The sequence below is a fragment of the Plecotus auritus genome (assembly GCF_963455305.1).
Source record: "Plecotus auritus genome assembly, chromosome: 2".
Lineage (NCBI taxonomy): Eukaryota > Metazoa > Chordata > Mammalia > Chiroptera > Vespertilionidae > Plecotus > Plecotus auritus.
In genome coordinates, this window is record NC_137771.1 from 222,302,304 (window position 1) to 222,321,195 (window position 18,892).

Here is an 18,892-nt window from a genome sequence, read left to right on the forward strand (position 1 = left end):
TGGGCAGGGTCCCTATCCTGCCCCCTGTTCCAACCTTCACTTGTAAGCCTGGCTCAGGGCCAGGTCAGGGAGGTGTTCAGTGAGCATCTGTAGAAGGGTGGATTGGCGGACACGTGGGTGGACAGAGGACCAGGGCAGGCACAAAGGGCAGGCCACCAAGGCGGTGAAATGAGAAAATGAATGGAAGTGCTTGGCAGGCATGAACATTTAGTTGATGGCAGCTTCTGTAGACACACACCGTCCAGGCCAGGCCTCTCAGAAAGAAGGGATAGAGCCCCCTTTGCCCTTGTCAATAGGAAAACAGGTCTCTGAAGGGGTAGCAAGACGATAAAACTGCTTGAAGCAGCCAGTTCCTCCACAGCGGTCCCGCTGTCGCCCTGAGACGCAGGCCCACTGAGATACTAACAGTGCTCTGTGGGCTGAGCCCTCTGTCTGCTGGGATTATCGATCCACTATTGACTCAGGGAACAGAAGGGTCAGCAGGCTGCAGGGCAGACAGCAGTGCCAGTTTCGGCCCAGCATCTTCTCAGAGGTCAGCTGTCGGCCTCCTGGCCTCCACAACAGGCTCACCTCCCGGGGGTCCCACCTGAATGTGCCCAGCCATCGTCCCAGCCCAGGGTGACTCCTGGGTCCATCTGGGTGGACCCAGCCTAGCAGCTTCTCTGGGAGATGAGGTCATGCAAAGGAGAAGGAACTGACAAGGAGGAAGATTTCCATCCGGCTCTTGGATCACTTACGCACAGTCACCACAGAATTAGGCTTAGGCGACAAAGCGGCAGGACACCGCAGCTCCACGGGCTGGGAAGCAGGTGGTCAGACAGGCCTGGGTTCGAATCCTGCTCATCCTCTCTCTCATTGAGCCCTAAACCCCTCTCCACTGCCTCCTCTAGAATGCCATGCCTTTGAGGGATGCCAACCCAGAAATAAGGTCAGCGAGGTCACCCTCTAGAAAAGGCTATCGACGTGGGACAGGTGGGGCGGCTCTTCCGGGCACACTTCCACCCTGGGCAGACAGAACCACAGGCCAAAGCCACAGCATGAGGAGTCACACTGGTCATTCTAGGCTCACTCTGGAGCATCACAGAGGGCTCACTACTGTGGCCGAGCGTCCCTCAGCCCCTGTGGAGTGGACGCTGGAAGTGGAGCGGACGCTGGAAGTGGAGGGGAGGCTGGGAGTGGAGGGGAGGCTGGGAGTGGAAAGGAGGCTGGGAGTGGAGGGGAGGCTGGGAGTGGAAAGGACGCTGGAAGTGGAGCGGACGCTGGAAGTGGAGGGGAGGCTGGGAGTGGAGGGGACGCTGGAAGTGGAGGGGAGGCTGGGAGTGGAGGGGAGGCTGGATGTGGAGGGGAGGCTGGGAGTGGAGGGGAGGCTGGGAGTGGAGGGGAGGCTGGAAGTGGAGGGGAGGCTGGGAGTGGAGGGGAGGCTGGATGTGGAGGGGATGCTGGAAGTGGAGGGGAGGCTGGGAGTGGAGCGGACGCTGGAAGTGGAGCGGACGCTGGAAGTGGAGGGGAGGCTGGGAGTAGAGGGGAGGCTGGGAGTAGAGGGGAGGCTGGGAGTGGAGGGGAGGCTGGAAGTGGAGGGGAGGCTGGAAGTGGAGGGGAGGCTGGGAGTGGAGGGGAGGCTGGAAGTGGAGGGGAGGCTGGAAGTGGAGGGGAGGCTGGAAGTGGAGGGGAGGCTGGAAGTGGAGGGGAGGCTGGGAGTGGAGGGGAGGCTGGAAGTGGAGGGGAGGCTGGAAGTGGAGGGGAGGCTGGAAGTGGAGGGGATGCTAGAAGTGGAGGGGAGGCTGGAAGTGGAGGGGAGGCTGGGAGTGGAGGGAACTCTGGAAGTGGAGGGGACGCTGGAAGTGGAGGGGATGCTGGAAGTGGAAAGGAGGCTGGGAGTGGAGGGAACGCTGGAAGTGGAAAGGAGGCTGGGAGTGGAGGGGAGGCTGGAAGTGGAGGGGATGCTGGAAGTGGAGGGGAGGCTGGAAGTGGAGGGGACGCTGGAAGTGGAGGGGACGTTGGGAGTGGAGGGGAGGTTGGAAGTGGAGGGAAGGCTGGATGTGGAGGGGAGGCTGGATGTGGAGGGGAGGCTGGAAGTGGAGGGAAGGCTGGGAGTGGAGGGGAGGCTGGATGTGGAGGGGAGGCTGGATGTGGAGGGGAGGCTGGAAGTGGAGGGAAGGCTGGATATGGAGGGGAGGCTGGAAGTGGAGGGGACGCTGGAAGTGGAGGGGACGCTGGAAATGGGGGGACGCTAGAATTGGAGGGGACGCTGGAATTGGAGAGGCAAATGCTGGTGCCTTCCCTTCTCCCGCCCATCCAGCGGGCTCCCCCCATCCAGCGGGCTCCCCCCATCCAGCGGGCTCCCCCCATCCAGCGGGCTCCCGCCCATCCAGCGGGCTCCCGCCCATCCAGCGGGCTCCCCCCATCCAGCGGGCTCCCCCCATCCAGCGGGCTCCCGCCCATCCAGTTCTCTCCAGCGGGCTCACACCCATCCAGCGGGCTCCCACCATCCAGCGGGCTCACACCCACCCAGCGGGCTCCCACCATCCAGCGGGCTCACACCCATCCAGCGGGCTCACGCCCATCCAGCGGGCTCCCACCATCCAGCGGGCTCCCACCATCCAGCGGGCTCACACCCATCCAGCGGGCTCACACCCATCCAGCGGGCTCCCACCATCCAGCGGGCTCACACCCATCCAGCGGGCTCACACCCATCCAGCGGGCTCCCACCATCCAGCGGGCTCACACCCATCCAGCGGGCTCACACCCATCCAGCGGGCTCCCACCATCCAGCGGGCTCACACCATCCAGCGGGCTCACACCCATCCAGCGGGCTCACACCCATCCAGCGGGCTCACACCCATCCAGCGGGCTCACACCCATCCAGCGGGCTCCCGCCCATCCAGTTCTCTCCAGCGGGCTCCGGAGACTGACACTCTGCAGGTTAGTTCTGTTTCAAAACTAGCCAGAGAGAAGAGTGCCTGGCCCTGGGACCTCGCTCCTGAGGAAGACCCCTCCCTGAGGCTCTTGCGGGCCGGGGCTGCTTTCTGGGAAACAGGGCCTGACAACACATTCCTCTCCGGCCAGAACATTCCCGTCTATTGTGTTTCCATGCCGGGAGCTGGAGGGAAGTGAGTCAGGGCATGTGACGGGCTTCTTCTCCTTAGAATAATCGCACGCTCCCCCTGAAGGATCGCTGGGGGAGGTGGACCTGCACGTGGCTGAGACCAGGAGGATGGGTGAGCGGTCTGGCCTGGAGACTCCCAGTGAGAAACGTGTGCAGGGCCCAAGCACACCTGTGGGCCCTGCAGGGGTGGCTCGCTGCCTTGGTCAATCCGGCACCAGAGGGATCTGAAGGGAAGTGTGAGGCCCTCACTCCCTGGGGATGATGCAGCCACGGTCCAGGGGAGACCCCCACTGAATGCATGTAAACGCAGCCGAATGTAAACGTGTGCATGGCCCAAGCATGAGGCTCTGTTCTGGCCCATGTCTTGGGCTGGGGACATGGAGGACATGCACTTGGGCAGGCCGCCCTGCTCCTCCCCTGCTGGGCTGTGGTCCTACAAGGGCCTTAGGAGACAACATGGTATATAATAGGCGGAACTTCCCCAAATTCTATACTGAGGTCCCTCCATTCCCTACCAAGAAAGCCATATGCGCCTGTCCTTTCTGCCCGAGCAGACAGTGAGGGTTCCGGTGGCCTTTCTCCCCAAGACCCCACTGCCTCCTGTGCTCTGGGCTTCCATCAGTAACAGGGACGGGAAGGCCGGGCCCCGCCTGCCTTCGGGGCAGTGTGAGGCTGGCTTAGATGATGCCAGCTACCAGGATGAGGCTAGAAGCTGCCTCTGAAGGTCATGACGTAACAGACAAAGCCGGTGCAGGACGCAAAAGGGAGGCTGGCTGTGCTCCTCAATATAGAAAGTCAGCTGAGTAGCACGCACTGTGTTCCCAGCCGGTGAGCAAAGGCTGCCTCCCCTCCCCAGCTCCTCCTCCCTTATGGAAAGGCGGGTCCATGCGGGTCCGGCTGTAGGGAAGTGCTCCATGGCCTATTTGCTTATGGGCCACGCCTGTCTGCAGCTCAGACACACTAAAGGCATCATCTAACTCAGCCTCACGCTGCCCAGAGGCAGGGGGGCCTGGCCTTCCATTCCCACCTTTCAGAGGAAGCCCAGAGGGGTGCTGGCAGTGGCGGAGATTACCCCATGGGCCCTGGGAAGCCAGGGCTGAAGGGACTCCCCTTCGCCGCGCTGTGTCACAATTGAGTTGTTTGCACCGAATCAAGTTTCCTTCTTCACTGCAACCCAAATGGAAGGTTCCTGTTGGTGTCCAATGGATGCCAACGACCTTTGATTGACAAGGGACAGAAACACGCATGGTTCCCACATTCCCTACATCTCTCTTTCTGGTTCCGTTAAACCCACTTATTCCTTTCAACCTCAGAACGGAAGCGTTCCACGTGACACATCTTCGGCAGCACAAGTTTCACCGGTCACGGAAATGGGGCTCTTCCACCTACACTGTGCAGCTAACCCTCCCCTGCCCGATTCAAGGGCTGAACCCTAAGAGCCTGGAGGGTGTGGGGGGTGGGAGGGGGGGCAAGGAGAGGAGGACAGGAAGGATGAGGGGGAAGCCTAAAGATGCCAGCATTTCCTTCCACACCAGGGTGGTTTACATTTATGTAACAGCAGCTATTATGTGGGACAGGAGAGGGAACAGATGTAAACAAAATTGCTGCTAGTGTTTCCTGAGCCTGCAGAACTATTCTCTTCGCCATCCAGGTCCCTTCCACACAGGAAGAGTCCCATTGCACCACTGGGGCTAATCCCGTGGACCCTACGCCTCCCCTGCTGGGCTGTGGTCCCACAAGGGCCTTAGAAGACAGCATGGTATTTAATAGGTGGAACTTCACCCAATTCTATACTGAAAATCCCACCGGCGCTCAGTGTGGAGTGCAGAGGAAGGAAGCTGAGTTTCCCTGCGATGCGTGTAAATATAAATTGGTTCCTCTCCCCGCCCTCCCCCCAAATGGGGCTTTCTGGTGCTCCCCACTGGGTCTGCTTACCCAGCACCCTCGCTGTTCCCTGGGGAGTGAAGAGAGCCATGAAAGGGAGTAGATGGCCTACTCACCCTGGAAACTTGGTCAATTCATTTTTTTTAAAAGGCTGGTTAATAATATGTGAGAATCAAATTTCTTCTTGCAAGTGTGTGTGGGTGGAGGCTGGTTATTTTTAAATGAGTGACTAACCACCTTCATTGTTAATATTTCAGAAAAACAATGGCGTGTGCCGCATGTTAACTTAAGAAAAACACCATGCCTGGGCTGACCCGAGGCCGCGCCCTCCGGCCACCTGAGCTCTCAGGCTGGTGTCCCGCTGTGTCCTTGCTGTTGGTGAGGCAGCGCCAGGACACAAGAGTCAAGGCTGTGGCTCTTGCAGCAGAGTGGCCAGTCCTGGCTACCAGGCGAGAAAGCAGCACACTGAGATGACACCTTCGCCTACACACAGAAGGTAAGGCGACAAACCAACATCGCCAGCGCCCAAACATCCCCACACATGTTTGCCAAATGCAGTTCATGAACTTTCTGAACCACCTGTGGCCGCAAGGCACACACTTACCATCTCCTTTCTGCCTTCATCTTTCTCCTTGAGCTTCAGATGCGCGGACACCTGCAGGGGACGAGGGATACAGTGTGGAGTCCGAACAGATGGCCCTCGGCAGGGCAAACCTCACAAGCCACACCACGGGCCAGAGCCCCCATAGCTGCAGGAAAACCCCCAGAGAAGGTCGTGGCTTCCCACCTCCCTTGGCTCAGCAGAGGTGGGGTCTAGGACAGCCGTGCGTGTCTGGGGTGCTTTCTGTTCTCCCTGGTGAATTTGCAGTGGTGTCCATGAGAGGAATTAGACGTGGGCAACTGTGAGATAAAGAAACCTAAGGCCTCAGGGGCTTGAAGACTAGTGGTGCATATTTAGGAATTTCATAAGCCACCTGTGAAACCGTTGATAGCTTAAAACTATCCATTGCGCATCATGGAGTGTTTGAGAATATTTGCACCACAGAAATTGGCAAGTGCTACACATCAGGACTCTGGTGTTGTTGTTGTCTTGTTTGAGATCCAGGTGGCCAGCACACCCCTGGCCCCCTGACCCTGCCGGGGAAATCCCTGACTAGTCATCACCATGCCCAGGGTCAGCTTTGGTTCTGTTCTGCCGACGTCTGTGGCCTTAGGAAATGAGCCTCAGTTTCCTCACGGGCACAATGGTGAGGTTAGAACCTGTCCACCAGTGAGCTGGTGAAGTCGCCATGAGGGTCGATGACAGACTGAAACACAGGGCAGAGTGGAGAAGAGACCTCAGTCACGGAGTCAGACAGGGCTAGGCCTACGTCAGCTCGGTCGGGCCAGCTGCTTGCCTGGTGACACCAAGTGTCACTTCTTGGTTAGTCTCGTGGTTGTGAGGGTCAGAAGCAGCCATGAAGATGCATAGCCCACAGCTGATAATCAACATTATCCCTACGTGTGTGACAAGACCTCAGGGGGTAAAAGAGATCATGGCTTTAGGAAACCAAGATGGCGGCATAGGTAAGCACCTAAACTGCTGCCTCGCACAACAATTTCAAAACTACAACTAAAAGACAGAATGGACATCATCCAGAACCACAGGAAGGCTGGCTGAGTGGAAATTCTACAACTAGAAGGAAAGAGGAAAGCTCACGGAGAATCAGAGGAGTGGCAAAGGGCTGAGGTACAGAGACACGTGTGCAGAGAGGAAGGTCGGCTGAGTGCCTGGCTGACTTTCTCTGGCGGGAGGGGAAAGGAAGCCCCCGACTGCACTGAACCCCAGTTCCAACTGCACTGAAATCCAGTTCCGGGTGAAACCCTGTGGACCCAGGCTCATACAGGGGGAGTCTGGACTGTCAGGTAGAGAGAAAGGCACACGGAGACTCAGACACTCGGAGACCCGGGGGAGCCATGGCGGGTCTGGAGGTGCGCGCGCGCGAGTGCTTGTAGAGAAAGCTGAATGCGGAGGTTGCCGCAGGCATTCCCTAGCAGAATGGAGTCAGAAGCTCCTGACTGCACTGAACCCTAGTTCCGACTGCACTGAACCCCAGTCCCGGTCGAGCCCCTGGGGACACACACTCTTACAGGGGGAATCTGGACTGTCAGGTGGGAACTCAGGGGAGTCGCAGAAGACAGAGGTCTGGAGGCGCGCGCGCAAGGGCAGGGCTGACGTGAAGCCAAGACTGTCTGCTCCGCCCTGAGACTCCGCCCCATCCAAGCTGAGCACAGAGGCTTTTGCAATTTTGCAAGTCTAATCCTATAAGGCTGCCTCCAACACTGAGCTTCTCCCAGCGTAGACACAGCTGATCCTCACAGCCAACTGGCCTGGAGGTCTATTCTTCCCAGTGATACCAACAACAATCAAGACTTAACTACAACAAGGCTGTACACACAGTCCACAAAGGGGTGCACCAAGAGTGTCCACCTTGGGTTAACTGGGGAGGCCGACCCACTGGGCCATATAGAAAACCTAGCACACAAAGCTACCCTACCAACTCAGGGAAGCAACGAAAATGCAGAGGCAAAGAAACAGATCACAAATGAAAGAAATGGAGGAAAACAAATGACTGGATATAGAATTCAAAACCACGGTTATAAGGCTTTTCAAGAATATCCTAGAAAAGGCCGATAAATTTAGCGAGACCCTCGAGGATATGAAAAAGGACCAACTAGAAATTAAACATACAATGACTGAAATAAAAAATATTATACAGAGACCCAACAGCAGACGAGAGGAACGCAAGAATCAAGTCAAAGATTTGAAAAACAAAGAAGCAAAAAACAAACAAACAAACAAAAAAAAAACTCAACTGGAAAAGCAAAAAGAAAAAAGAATCCAAAAAGTTGAAGATAGTGTAAGAAGCCTCTGGAACAACTTCAAGCGTACCAACATCAGAATTATGGGGGTGCCAGAAGAAGACAGAGAGCAAGATACTGAAAACCTATTTGAAGAAATAATGACTGAAAACTTCCCCTACCTGGTGAAAGAAATAGACTTACAAGTCCAGGAAGCGCACAGAACCCCAAACAAGAGGAATCCAAAGAGGATCACACCAAGACACATCATAATTAAAATGCCAAGGACAAAAGACAAAGAGAGGATATTAAAAGCAGCAAGAGAAAAACAGTTAATTACCTACAAGGGAGCACCCATACAATTGTCAGCTGATTTCTCAACAGAAACGATGCAGGCCAGACGGGAGTGGCAAGAAATATTCAAAGTGATGAAAAGCAAGAACCTACAACCAAGATTACGTTACCCAGCAAAGCTATCATTCAGAATGGAAGGTCAGATAAAGAGCTTCACAGATAAGAAAAAGCTAAAGGAGTTCATCACCACCAAACCAGTATTATATGAAATGCTGAAAGGTATTCTTTAAGAAGAGGAAGAAGAAAAAAGTAAAGATAAAAATTATGAACAACAAATACGTATCTATCAACAAGTGAATCTAAAAATCAAGTGAATTAAAAATCTGAGGAACAAAACAAACTGGTGAATATAACAGAATTAGGGGCATAGAAAGGGAGTGGACTGATAATTCTCAGGGGGAAAGGGTATGGGGGGTGCAGGAAGAGACTGGACAAAAATCGTACACCTATGGATGAGGACAGTGCGGGGGAGGTAAGGGCAGAGGGTGGGGTGGGAACCCGGTGGAGGGGAGCTATGGGGGGAAAAAGGAGAAACAATTGTAATAATCTGAATAATAAAAATTTATTAAATTAAAAAAAAAGAGAGAGAGATCATGGCTTCAAGTTAGAATCTCATTGAGTTTCATTGTGAAAATAAATGAATTTCACAGCAGAGCCTGGTGAGACGGTAGGGGGAGGAGGGAGATGACAACAGGAGTCACTAGTCTTGTTTGCAAAAGAAAGCAGCAACTAAGCCAGAAATCAAAGTGAAGATTCTCTCTGGTCACCTGAGATGAGACGAAGTAGCAACAGGGGATGTGTAAAGCTCACTTCCACTAACCTTCCCATTCTGTTTGCAAGCTCCTATTAAGTTCCCTGTGCTCTCATCAGATAAACAATCAGAGCCACTGGGGCATGGGCCTCCTTGGGGGGCGGGGGGGCTACCCTGGGGGACAGGTATCCCCTGCCTTACACAACACTGAATTCCAGGGACAACGAGAGGAACCCCACAGGGCCCTCTTCTCTGTCTCCCCACAAAGCAGGTTAAGGAGCAGATCACATAGCTGACACCTTACCCTGCTCCCCTTTGCTAAGAGTTGCCCTTGGGATGCAAGGCTGGGCAGTGGGTCTCTCTGGTGCCAGAGGGAGGAAGCTCTGCCCAGTCGCGATGAGGAGCTCAGGCTGGAAAACCAAGGCGAACCCCAGCCTCTGACCAGGGCGCAAGGCAGACAGGCTGAGGACATCACACCACATGCCAGGAGCGGCTCAGAGGCCCTGCCTTTTACAGTGGACGAGGAGAAAGCAGACAACCAGGCACCTTGCCATGAAACGCACCATGGGGAGCAAAGGGCGCTGATGGGCCTTCCCATCTCTTCTCAATGGGAGACACTCCAGGGGTTCCTGGTGCCCACAGCGGGGTCAGTGTGGTCCCTGATGGTGTGGGCATGGCCTTTTAAAATCCTGGCACTTGGTAGGGTCCTGGTCTGTTCAAAGAGTATGATGGCCAGGCCATTCTGGACCCCAGCGTACAGGATGCCCTGGCCAAGGGCTCACTCCGGAGGCTGCCTCCCTCCGTGCTTCCGCAGGATTACATGTCTGATGACTGTGGGCTCTGTGAGTGCAGGGCCCGGGACCCAGCAGGTGGGCAGCACCCGGCAGGCAGACGAGTCAGAGGAGGAGGAGGAGACCTAATCCAGCACCAGGCTGACTGGAACTTGGCCCTAAAGGGGTTAGGACTGGGGTCACCTAGGAAGGGGCCACCCACATCAGTAGGGTCAATACCTTTCTCAGGAATTCGACCTTGATTTGGCCATCCAGGGTCTACGAGAACCCAGGGTCTAGAGGTTTGTTTTCAACAAAGCTGTCCAAACAGCTGGTGTCAGAGCTCCGCTAAGGGAGGACAGGGGGCAGCTCACCATCATGGCCTCCTGCACGGTGAGGTGCGGCATCAGCATGTGGTCCTGCATGATGTAACAGGACACCTTCCGGAAGCAGCGCAGGTCCCGGGGCTTGCCGTTGGTGAGGATGGTCCCCTTCATGCCCGTCTCCCTGCAAGGCCAGGAGAGGACTGGTCAGCCCGGCTCCTGCTCCTGTTCCCCCTCCAGGGCTGGGGAGGGCCTGAGAGAGAGGCGGCCCCTCCCAGCACCTTCCAGGCTGGAACGTTTGCCACAGAGATGTGGGGGCAGGAAGGACGGAGACCTGGGACAGTCTAGTATTCACAGGAAGGAACTGCAGAGAAAATGCCCAGCACAGAAGGGAAAGGTGGAGGGAGGTCTCTCTGGGATGGCATGTTTGTAGCAAATGCCCATCAATAAGCAGCGATGTGCATGGATGATCCTACAGGTGGCCACAGCTCAGATATACGCCCCGGGCTTCTCGGGAGGATTTCTAAGGTTGGCTTCTGAACAATCCTGTGTGTAGCCACAGTTACAGTGGCTACCCCAAAGGCCAAGACTTGCAATCTGGGGTGTGGCCATTATGTCAGAACCAGTTTCCCAGGGCCTGGGACACAGCAGGGCCCCTGGGCTCACATGGCTGAAAGAGGAGGAGGCCTGCGCCTTGGACCACTCAGCCAAGCGTGTGGTCCTCCACAGGGCCAGGTATTCATGATGGACAGAGTGGGCACCCATGTGTACTTTGGAAATGGAGGGGGCACGGTCCCGAAAGCCACACTCCCTCCCTCCCTCACCTTGCCCATCCCTACTGCCTGAGGCCTTCTGGGACGTCAGGCCAGGCTTCACTGGAGCCTGTACAGAATCTTCAGAAGGGATGAGATGGACTGAGGTGGCTTCCTTGTTCATACTGCTGCCACAGGCCACACACGGCGGGGACCTCATTCTCCTGGGCAGGGTGTGCTCACCTGTATCCGGCCAGAATGTTCATGAGCGTGGACTTCCCAGCCCCGGAAGGACCCATGATGGCCACCAGCTGCCCGCTGTTGAATTTCCCAGAAATTCCTTTCAGCAGGGTCTTGTATCCTGTAGAAAAGCAGATCATATTCACTCTCTATCACAGGACTAGTTGTTTTTAGCCCCGGTGCCATACAGGTAAACACACAGTACATTTGACCTTGGATCCAAGGCCAAAAGCAAGATTTCTCATGCCTCTGTCTACTTCCTCAATTGCATTTCATGGGTTATGTTAATGACAGTTACCAGTAAGTGTGTAATGCTTTAGACCAGCGGTCACCAACCTTTTGGACCTCATGGACCACCAGTGGACCACAGACCACTGGTTGGCGGCTGCTGCTTTAGACTGTACAAAGCACTCTCACACATACTATCTAGGGCAGCGGTCGCCAACCGGTGGTCCGCAGACCACAGGTGGTCCGTGAGATCTGAAAGGTTGGCAACCACGGATCTAGGGCATGAGGAGCCCACCATTCTCCTTTCAGAATGAGGAAGCAAGTGTCCAGGGTGTACCAGGGACTCGTCCATGCTCCCACACTGCTTCTGCCCAGGGTCACACCACTGGTCACACTGCTTCTGCCCCCAATGGTTAAATAAATTATTAATTTACTAGAGGCCCAGTGCACAAAATTTGTGCACAGGGGTGGGAGGGTGTCCCCTCAGCCCAGCCTGCATCCTCTCATAACCCAGGACCGCTGGCTGCTAACCGCTCACCGGCCTGCCTACCTGATCGTCCCTAACGGCCTCTGTCTGCCTGCCTGATCGCCCCTAACTGCCCCCCCTGCTGGCCTGGTTTCCCCCAACTGCCCCCCATTGCTGGCCTGGTCGCCCCTCACTGCCCCCGCTGCTGGCCTGGTCGCCCCACGCAGCCTGCTGTTTGGTCATTGCATGAGGGCATCCTGACCAATTTGCATATTACCCTCTTATTAGTATAGATTATTTCATTTGTGATTTTTATTTATAAGTTATACAAATATAAATTATCCATTAGGATTTATTCATAAATTATTATGCTAATATATTAATTAATTGATAATTAAAAGCACATTATTTGTAGCCATGTCAAATTGCTTTGGAATTTCTGCCAAGTCTCCATCCAAGAACTTTGTTAAAAGACAAAAAAATCTACACATCCCAAACAGAGGCACATGAGTTCTTTTTGAGTGAACTGTTCATGTGTGTGATAAATAATAAAACAGAAGAGACTGGATTCGTGTTCAAAGACTCCTAATTCAGAAACACTTCACAGTTCCTGAGAAATGCTTGCAGAATGGGATCATGCAAATGCAATATTTTAGCTCCCACATGATGTTAAGGGGGCCCAGTGAGAAAGGGGTGTGGGACATCCCACCAGATCCTACTCTCCCCCCAGCCTGAGGCTGGATGCTCCCTGGACCCCAAACCTGTGTGTTTATTTGAGCCTCAGCCACAGTCTGGAGAGTTCCCATCTTTCACAGATAAGACACCTGAACACCTAAACTGTCACCAGATGCCACCTTGACTTAGATGGGGAGTCCCCAGGGCCTTGTTTAATCAGGCAGAGAGAAGCGGAAACGAAGGCAGGAAGCTTGTGGCCCTGCGACGCGGCTCATTACGGAGAGTGGCAGTGCCTGGGGAGGGCTGAGACAGTTGTCCCTGTGGGGAAGGGGCAGAGGAACAAATGGAAGGTGTCTGGAAGACTGGCTCAGAGCTGCAAATGAGCCAGATGCCTACCACTGGGAGGTCCATGACGCCAGGTCAGCAAACACCGGCCGGTGGGAGTTAAAGGAGACCCATGAGTGGGAGGGGATGGGGACCCCAAAGGACGGCATCTGCCCCTCAGTGAACAGACAGACGGAAGACTTGGAGGACACCAGAGACCCCTCCTCTGCAAGGTCAAGCTCGCAGTGCAGCAGGTTCCAATTCAGGATGGAGCTCTGTTGGGCCAGGGGCTCTGGGACCTGGGCCACAGGGGACCTGCCTGACATCACCGAGGGAGCATTAGATGCCAGATCCTCCAGATGTCTGCTCATTACCAGCCTCTTGTGGGTACAGATCCAGAGCAGGGACACCTCCGAGCAAACCCTCTTATAAGCTGTTTCTTCTCAAAGTTCAAGGCTGTTCCCCAGCTGGTCCCCTGTAAGCCAGGAGCTGCCTGAGGATGCAGACACATTGCTGAGATGCCATGGCCACTTGGAGGCCAAGTGCAGCCTGCACATGGGTCAGGACAGCCCAAAAGCAGCCTTGCTCTGGGACTCTGAGAGGCTCTGCTCTCCCTCTGACGTCACCTGGTGCTGGCCCTTGGGGTTGGGGTCCACACTGGGGCACAGATAATAACAATCGCTGCAGGAAGGTCACAGGCTGGGATGCTCATGGACAGGAAGCCAGGAACAGACATGGGTGTGGTAGCTGGGGGGGCATCCGGCCCTTTCAAGGGAAGAGGCAGGCGGAGCTGGGGACAGACTGTGGTCTCCTCCCTTACAGCCACCAGACTGGAACTGTGGGTCTGACCATGAGCCCTGGTGCTAAACAGGTACACTGTTGAGTCAAATGAGCCACTTGGCCTCACAGGCAGACGACCCAGGCCTCGGAGAGGGGCACCAGGTCCCAGGAAAGATAGGAGTGCGTGTGTGTGACATGCTGCAGGGTCCTCACATGGGGGACCCATGGGGGGTTTGGTGGTGGAGAAGGTACAAGACCCATCTTGGGGCTCCCTTCTCTAACATTAGAAACCTCTTTTTCTTTAAATATGAAAAGCATGTATTTGGGATTTAAGACTTAAAAGTGACGCTGGAAACAGAAGTCAAGGAGGCATCGATCTCCTGGGCCCACAGAGGCTGCGATGCAGGAGGCGGCGCAAACTCAGAAGTGGGCTCCCGGCACAGGCCGAGGGACCAGAACACCTGTTAGCACATGCACGGCCCTATTTCTGTGCAACGAAGCTGCCCTTCACTGCAGAGCCCTGCACGGTCCCCTATAGTACAGTGAAATGCAGATGGACCGTCCCAACACCCCGGCCGCCCTACTTTCCCGCCGATGAGGCCTACTCAGCTCGGTTTCTTGGCATAATGGAAAGATCACCTGACAGGCTGGGCCATGGGTATTCATCCGCCCCGCAGGGCACAGGCGTTCCATCCTTCAAACAGCCAGGCCAGAAGCCAGACCAGAACCCCAAACAAAACCCAGACCAGAGAGAAGAAGATAGGCGGAGAGAGAAATGGAGACACAGACAGAGACGACGCTGCCTGCGCCCCTCTATCACAGGCAAGAGAACTCTGCTCAGACTCGGGGGCCCAGGGAGAGGCTGCCGGCATCCTCTGAGATGGAAGGGGCACCTTCTGCGGGGAGAAGACAGGGGACCACAGCCAGGAGGGCTGGGCCCACGCTGGCATCAGGAGCGTTGGGGCAAACGGGCTGATGGGCAGGAGAAAGGCCCAGTGGGAGAGGAGCTGGAAACTCGGGTTCTTGTTTGTCTTGCAGACCCTGATGCTTTCCGGGGGGGGGAGGGGGACCGGGGAGGGGTCTCCACGGGAAAGAGGACAAAGGTAAAATGTGATGCTTGGTTCTGGCTGAAATTTAAGCCCGGGCAGCTGAGCAGGAAACGCTGTCAGCTCAGGCACCTCGCCTTCCATCTCAGAGCCTCTGGCCCTGCCTACGGCCCCGCAGCGGGCACACTCGGTGAACCGGGTGGACGGGGGCAGGCATGAATGGATGTTTGAGAACCTGTGGAGAGAGGCGTTCTGAACGGTTCAGTGAAAACTGAAGGGCTTCCTCAGCTGCCCGCAGGAGTGACTTCAAAACGCGACAGATTCAGAAAGAGCCGTCCACGCGCCTGGATCTCAACGACTGGGTTCCCGAAGTTCAATAACAGGGAGAACCAAGGGGACATCAAAGCAAGACCTCTCCAAGGGGCAGCCAGCCAGCCCCAAACCGAGTGCCGCCAGGAGCCCAGGCGTCGGATACCTGCCCCGCGCACACCTCATCTCGCCTCCCCACTCTATTCATTGTTGCCCCTGGGGGCCCCACAAGGTCAGCTCCATGAAAATGTGACCAACACTGTCCCCCTAATCACCAGCTCCTGTGTGTAGGACGGTGCCCGGCATGCAGCGGTCACATAAAAAGTGTTTATGTAATTAGTGAACGCTACATAAGTAACTTCGGGGTCACAGCCACCGTCTTGGGCACCACCATTTAGTTAGAGCTTCTCTCCCACTAAATGCCCCCAACAGGACCCCTCTGGGCTTCAGATCAGCATGTGCTGGCTCAGCAAGAAACTCCCAGCAGCCCCTGCAGGTCCCGCTCTTCAGACGGTCCCTGAGGTCAAGCCACAGGGGTGAGTATTGCTGTGCAATGCCTTTCAGAGGGGCCGCCGGTGTCCCTGTGCATGGCACAAAAGTCACCAGTAAACCCTTATATACTCACAACCAAAATGTGCATTATATTTCCTTCAGAGTAATTACTTTTTGATACAAATTTTTCTGAAGTTTTGCACGCACAGAGAGAAGTGCACAACTCGTGAGTGTATGCAAAGCTTGACACTCTCCTAACGGAACCTCCTGGGGAACCGGCCCGCAGGTCAGAAATGGGATGTATGGGGCCCTGGAAAGCCCTCTGCCACCCCTTCAGTGGGCAATTGCTCTGGAATCTTAAGTAGAACACAGGGGTGCTGACTTTTAGACAGAGGGATATATGTTCCCCAAAGGGGAAGAAGTTATTTTCCTCCCTTGGAAAGGAACGTTTTGCCCGCAGAACATTCCTTAGACGGACATTGTGCCCAATAATCCCATGAGCACCTGCTGCTGCCCTGGGACCCTGCCCTGGGACGAGCTGGTTCTTGCCCAGAATGTGTGTCCAGAAATCACAGAGAAAGGGAAGGACTGACGATTCGCACGTATCTGTCAACACCTACCAGGCTCTGGGGACACACAGCAGCTTATGTTCGGTTGGGTAGGGTGCAGATTTTCTCATGTGTAGAAATGTGCCCTGAAGGTCCGTTCTGGAGAGGAGCCCCGTCCCCCGGCAAGCCCAGCTCTGGACCCGTTCATGTGGGATAGAGCAGGGTGCCAGCTTTGCTCACACTTTCTCCTTAAGGCCTCACAGCAAGCTGGACACCAGGTTCTTCTCCATATTTTGCAGATAAGAAAGAAGGGCTCAGAGAGGGTTAACGACCTGTCCAAGGCCACAGAGCAGCTCCACAGAGGAGGCAGCATTCCAACCACTTCTGCCCAACTCCAGAGGTGGCCCTTGCACTGGGCCATGAGCCTCTGCCAGCCTGGGCAGCGCGGTTGAGGGGTCTGGGCAGTCAGCGCTCCCCACCCATCCCCCTTCCCATTAATCGCGATGGTCATCTCAACTCAGAAGCATGCGTTTAGTCTACTGTTGCATGGCATATTTAACAGAGGATTGGAAAAAAACTACAAAATGAAATCCCGTTGGCCACCGGAGGCCAAGGCTGCCACCTGGGTGCGGGCAGAGCCGCTCCCAGTGTGGGTGCGGCAAATGATCTAAAAGCTAAGGCCCAGATGCCCTCCATGCATCCAAAGAGCTCGTAACTCATCCGATTGTCCTCATCCTTCCATTTCCTTTACTTTCCATGAAACATTCTCAAGTCAAAAAAAAAATAAATAAATTCTTGCCAGGGCGGGGCCAGGTCTCTCATTTAGGGAGGACGCACACCCTGCTTGTGTGCAGGCCCCTCTGCGCACTCATGAGGAAGGGTGCGTCCTCCCACTCTCAGGGCGCTCCCCTGGCTCCTTGTTATAAAACCGCTCCTGCTTCCTGCCCCCACCGGCTGCCCAACAACAGGGATTAGGGCAGCCGCGTTTCAGAGCAGCTCCCGGCACGCCAGGCCCCTTGGGGACCATTAGGCCCGATCCTGGTGACCTGCAGAAAATAATAAGCAGTTTGTCCCTCAAACTCCAGCGAGCGACTCACTCACTCACTCAGGTTTCACTTAACGAGCTGCTCTTTGGAAGGGGCGGCCATTTCTAAAGTGTTCCAGGCTCAGGCAATGGCTGGGTTTTGTTTGCGAGCTGCACCCAACCAAGCCTGTTGTCTGGCCGCCATGGGGGTGTGGCTGGGGCAGGTGGAGTGGGTGCCCCCTGAGAAGCAGGCTCTTTCTGTACTTGTCCAGATGTCAGATGCCAGGCTGATGGCCAGGTGAGCGTGCTGTTAAGGTCGCCGTAGACAAACAGGTCATCGTAGACAAAGGGTCACGATCCTGGCTTTGTCCTCTCACCTGACAGCTCGCCAAGGTGGCTGGACCACACCAGATACTCCTCCTCTACACCTCATGGAAAAGAGCTGAGTCCCGTCACAGATGAGGGGTGCCCAGGGCGCAGAGAGAGGCCTGGTCTTCAGTAGAGAGATGGTCAGGGAGCTGTTCCCAACCCCCCATGTTTCCTTCTTTTCCTCCTAGGGTCCCTGCACCCATCAGTCAGGGGCTGGAGACGGAGTTTCACATCCTGCCGGCCCATGTCCTCATCGGGACCCCTCCTCTCACAGAGGGGATGCTAAAGCCCAGCATAGCACCCCAACAGCCCCAGTCCTTTCACCTGGCAGCCAGGATGTCCATTTCCTACAGAGCCCCGCTGACAGTTTGATTCTGGACTCTGTCCTCCAGGAGGGCAAGAGGATAGCTTTGTGCTGTTTTAAACCACCGAGTTTGTAGTCATTGATCAAAGCAGTCTCGGGAATTAACACCCTCACCCTGACCCTGCACACAGCGGCTCACCCCCATGCCAGTCGGCATCCCAGGTCCTCCTGAAGGGACCCCATTTTCTCTGCTTCTTCCATCTGTAGGCTTTCAAAACCCTCTGACCCATAAGTTTGCTTCATCCTACACACGCTGGCATGCAGCACTGGTGTCCAGAATTCACTGGAGCGGCCAAAGGAACCCAGGGACACAGGGCAGAAAGCTCTTCACCCCAGACGCTCAGACCTGAAATGAGCCTGAATTGCAGGAGGCATCTGGGGACAGAGCCGGGGCAGTGATGGGGGACCGGGGACCTGCCATACTCAGGGTCTTCTTATTTGGAGTCACTCTCAGCAAGTGACTCGGGAAGTGGTGATGTTCACACTTTTGGTTCCCACCCGCCTTCCTGGTATGACTCTCGCCGAGTGCACAACCTTCTCTGAACCTCCAGTCCAAACGGCCCGGTGGGGGATTTCTCTGCTTACAGTCCTCTGCATGTGAAGGCGCCAGCCCCGTGGTAAAGGTCACTGTCAACTCTCAGCAGGTGTTTTCCAAGCTTTTTGTAGAGTCAATTACTTTGTGGCAGAAAAAGGGAAGCCGTGGCAACAGCCCTGCCGGTCAGCACAGATGCTGGGAGCCTTCGCATCACCAGCTCACGCTCCAACCGTTAGGACCCCTCCGTGGTCCAAGCATGATTTTTAAAAGTCATGCATTTACCCCTGCCGTTCAGAATCTGCCACCTGTGAGATGAGGCAGAAGCTCAAGCTCTTCACCAAAAACAGAGGGGGGACTGCAAAGAAAGACAACACTGCAATTCGATGTGGGGATGAGGTGCAGCCGAGAACAAACTGTTGAGGTCTTTTAGACCCACTGACTTCTCGGCGATGTTACGTGTCAACTGCCCGAGTTTCTGATCACATCCCTAGAGCTGGTGCAGAGGATTGTGGTCGTGGTGACCTTATTCTGTTGCGGTCAAGGCTAACATTCAATAGGGAGAGGATGGCTCAGGTGGGCTCTTGTTGGAACCTGGCATCGGAGGGCAGAGGAGAAGCGCAGGGTCCAGGTGGCCCGTCCTGAGTACCTGCGAGCCCAAGTCTGCTCCGGCTCTGCTCTCCGCACCCCAGGCCGACCTCAGGCTCCAGCCTC

General features: G+C 55.4%; 1 protein-coding gene across 3 annotated transcripts in view; it reads right to left on the reverse strand.

The window, feature by feature from the left end:
* ABCG1 (ATP binding cassette subfamily G member 1) overlaps nucleotides 1–18,892 on the reverse strand; it is a 49,042-nt gene that overhangs the window by 10,081 nt on the left and 20,069 nt on the right. For all 3 annotated transcript variants that reach the window (XM_080654983.1, XM_080654982.1, XM_080654984.1), the window contains exons 3-5: nucleotides 11,025–11,142; nucleotides 10,081–10,213; nucleotides 5,595–5,645 (exon numbers count right to left, since the gene is read on the reverse strand). In XM_080654983.1, coding sequence (XP_080511109.1) covers nucleotides 5,595–5,645; nucleotides 10,081–10,213; nucleotides 11,025–11,142 — 302 coding nt within the window. The remainder of the gene's footprint in view (nucleotides 1–5,594; nucleotides 5,646–10,080; nucleotides 10,214–11,024; nucleotides 11,143–18,892) is intronic.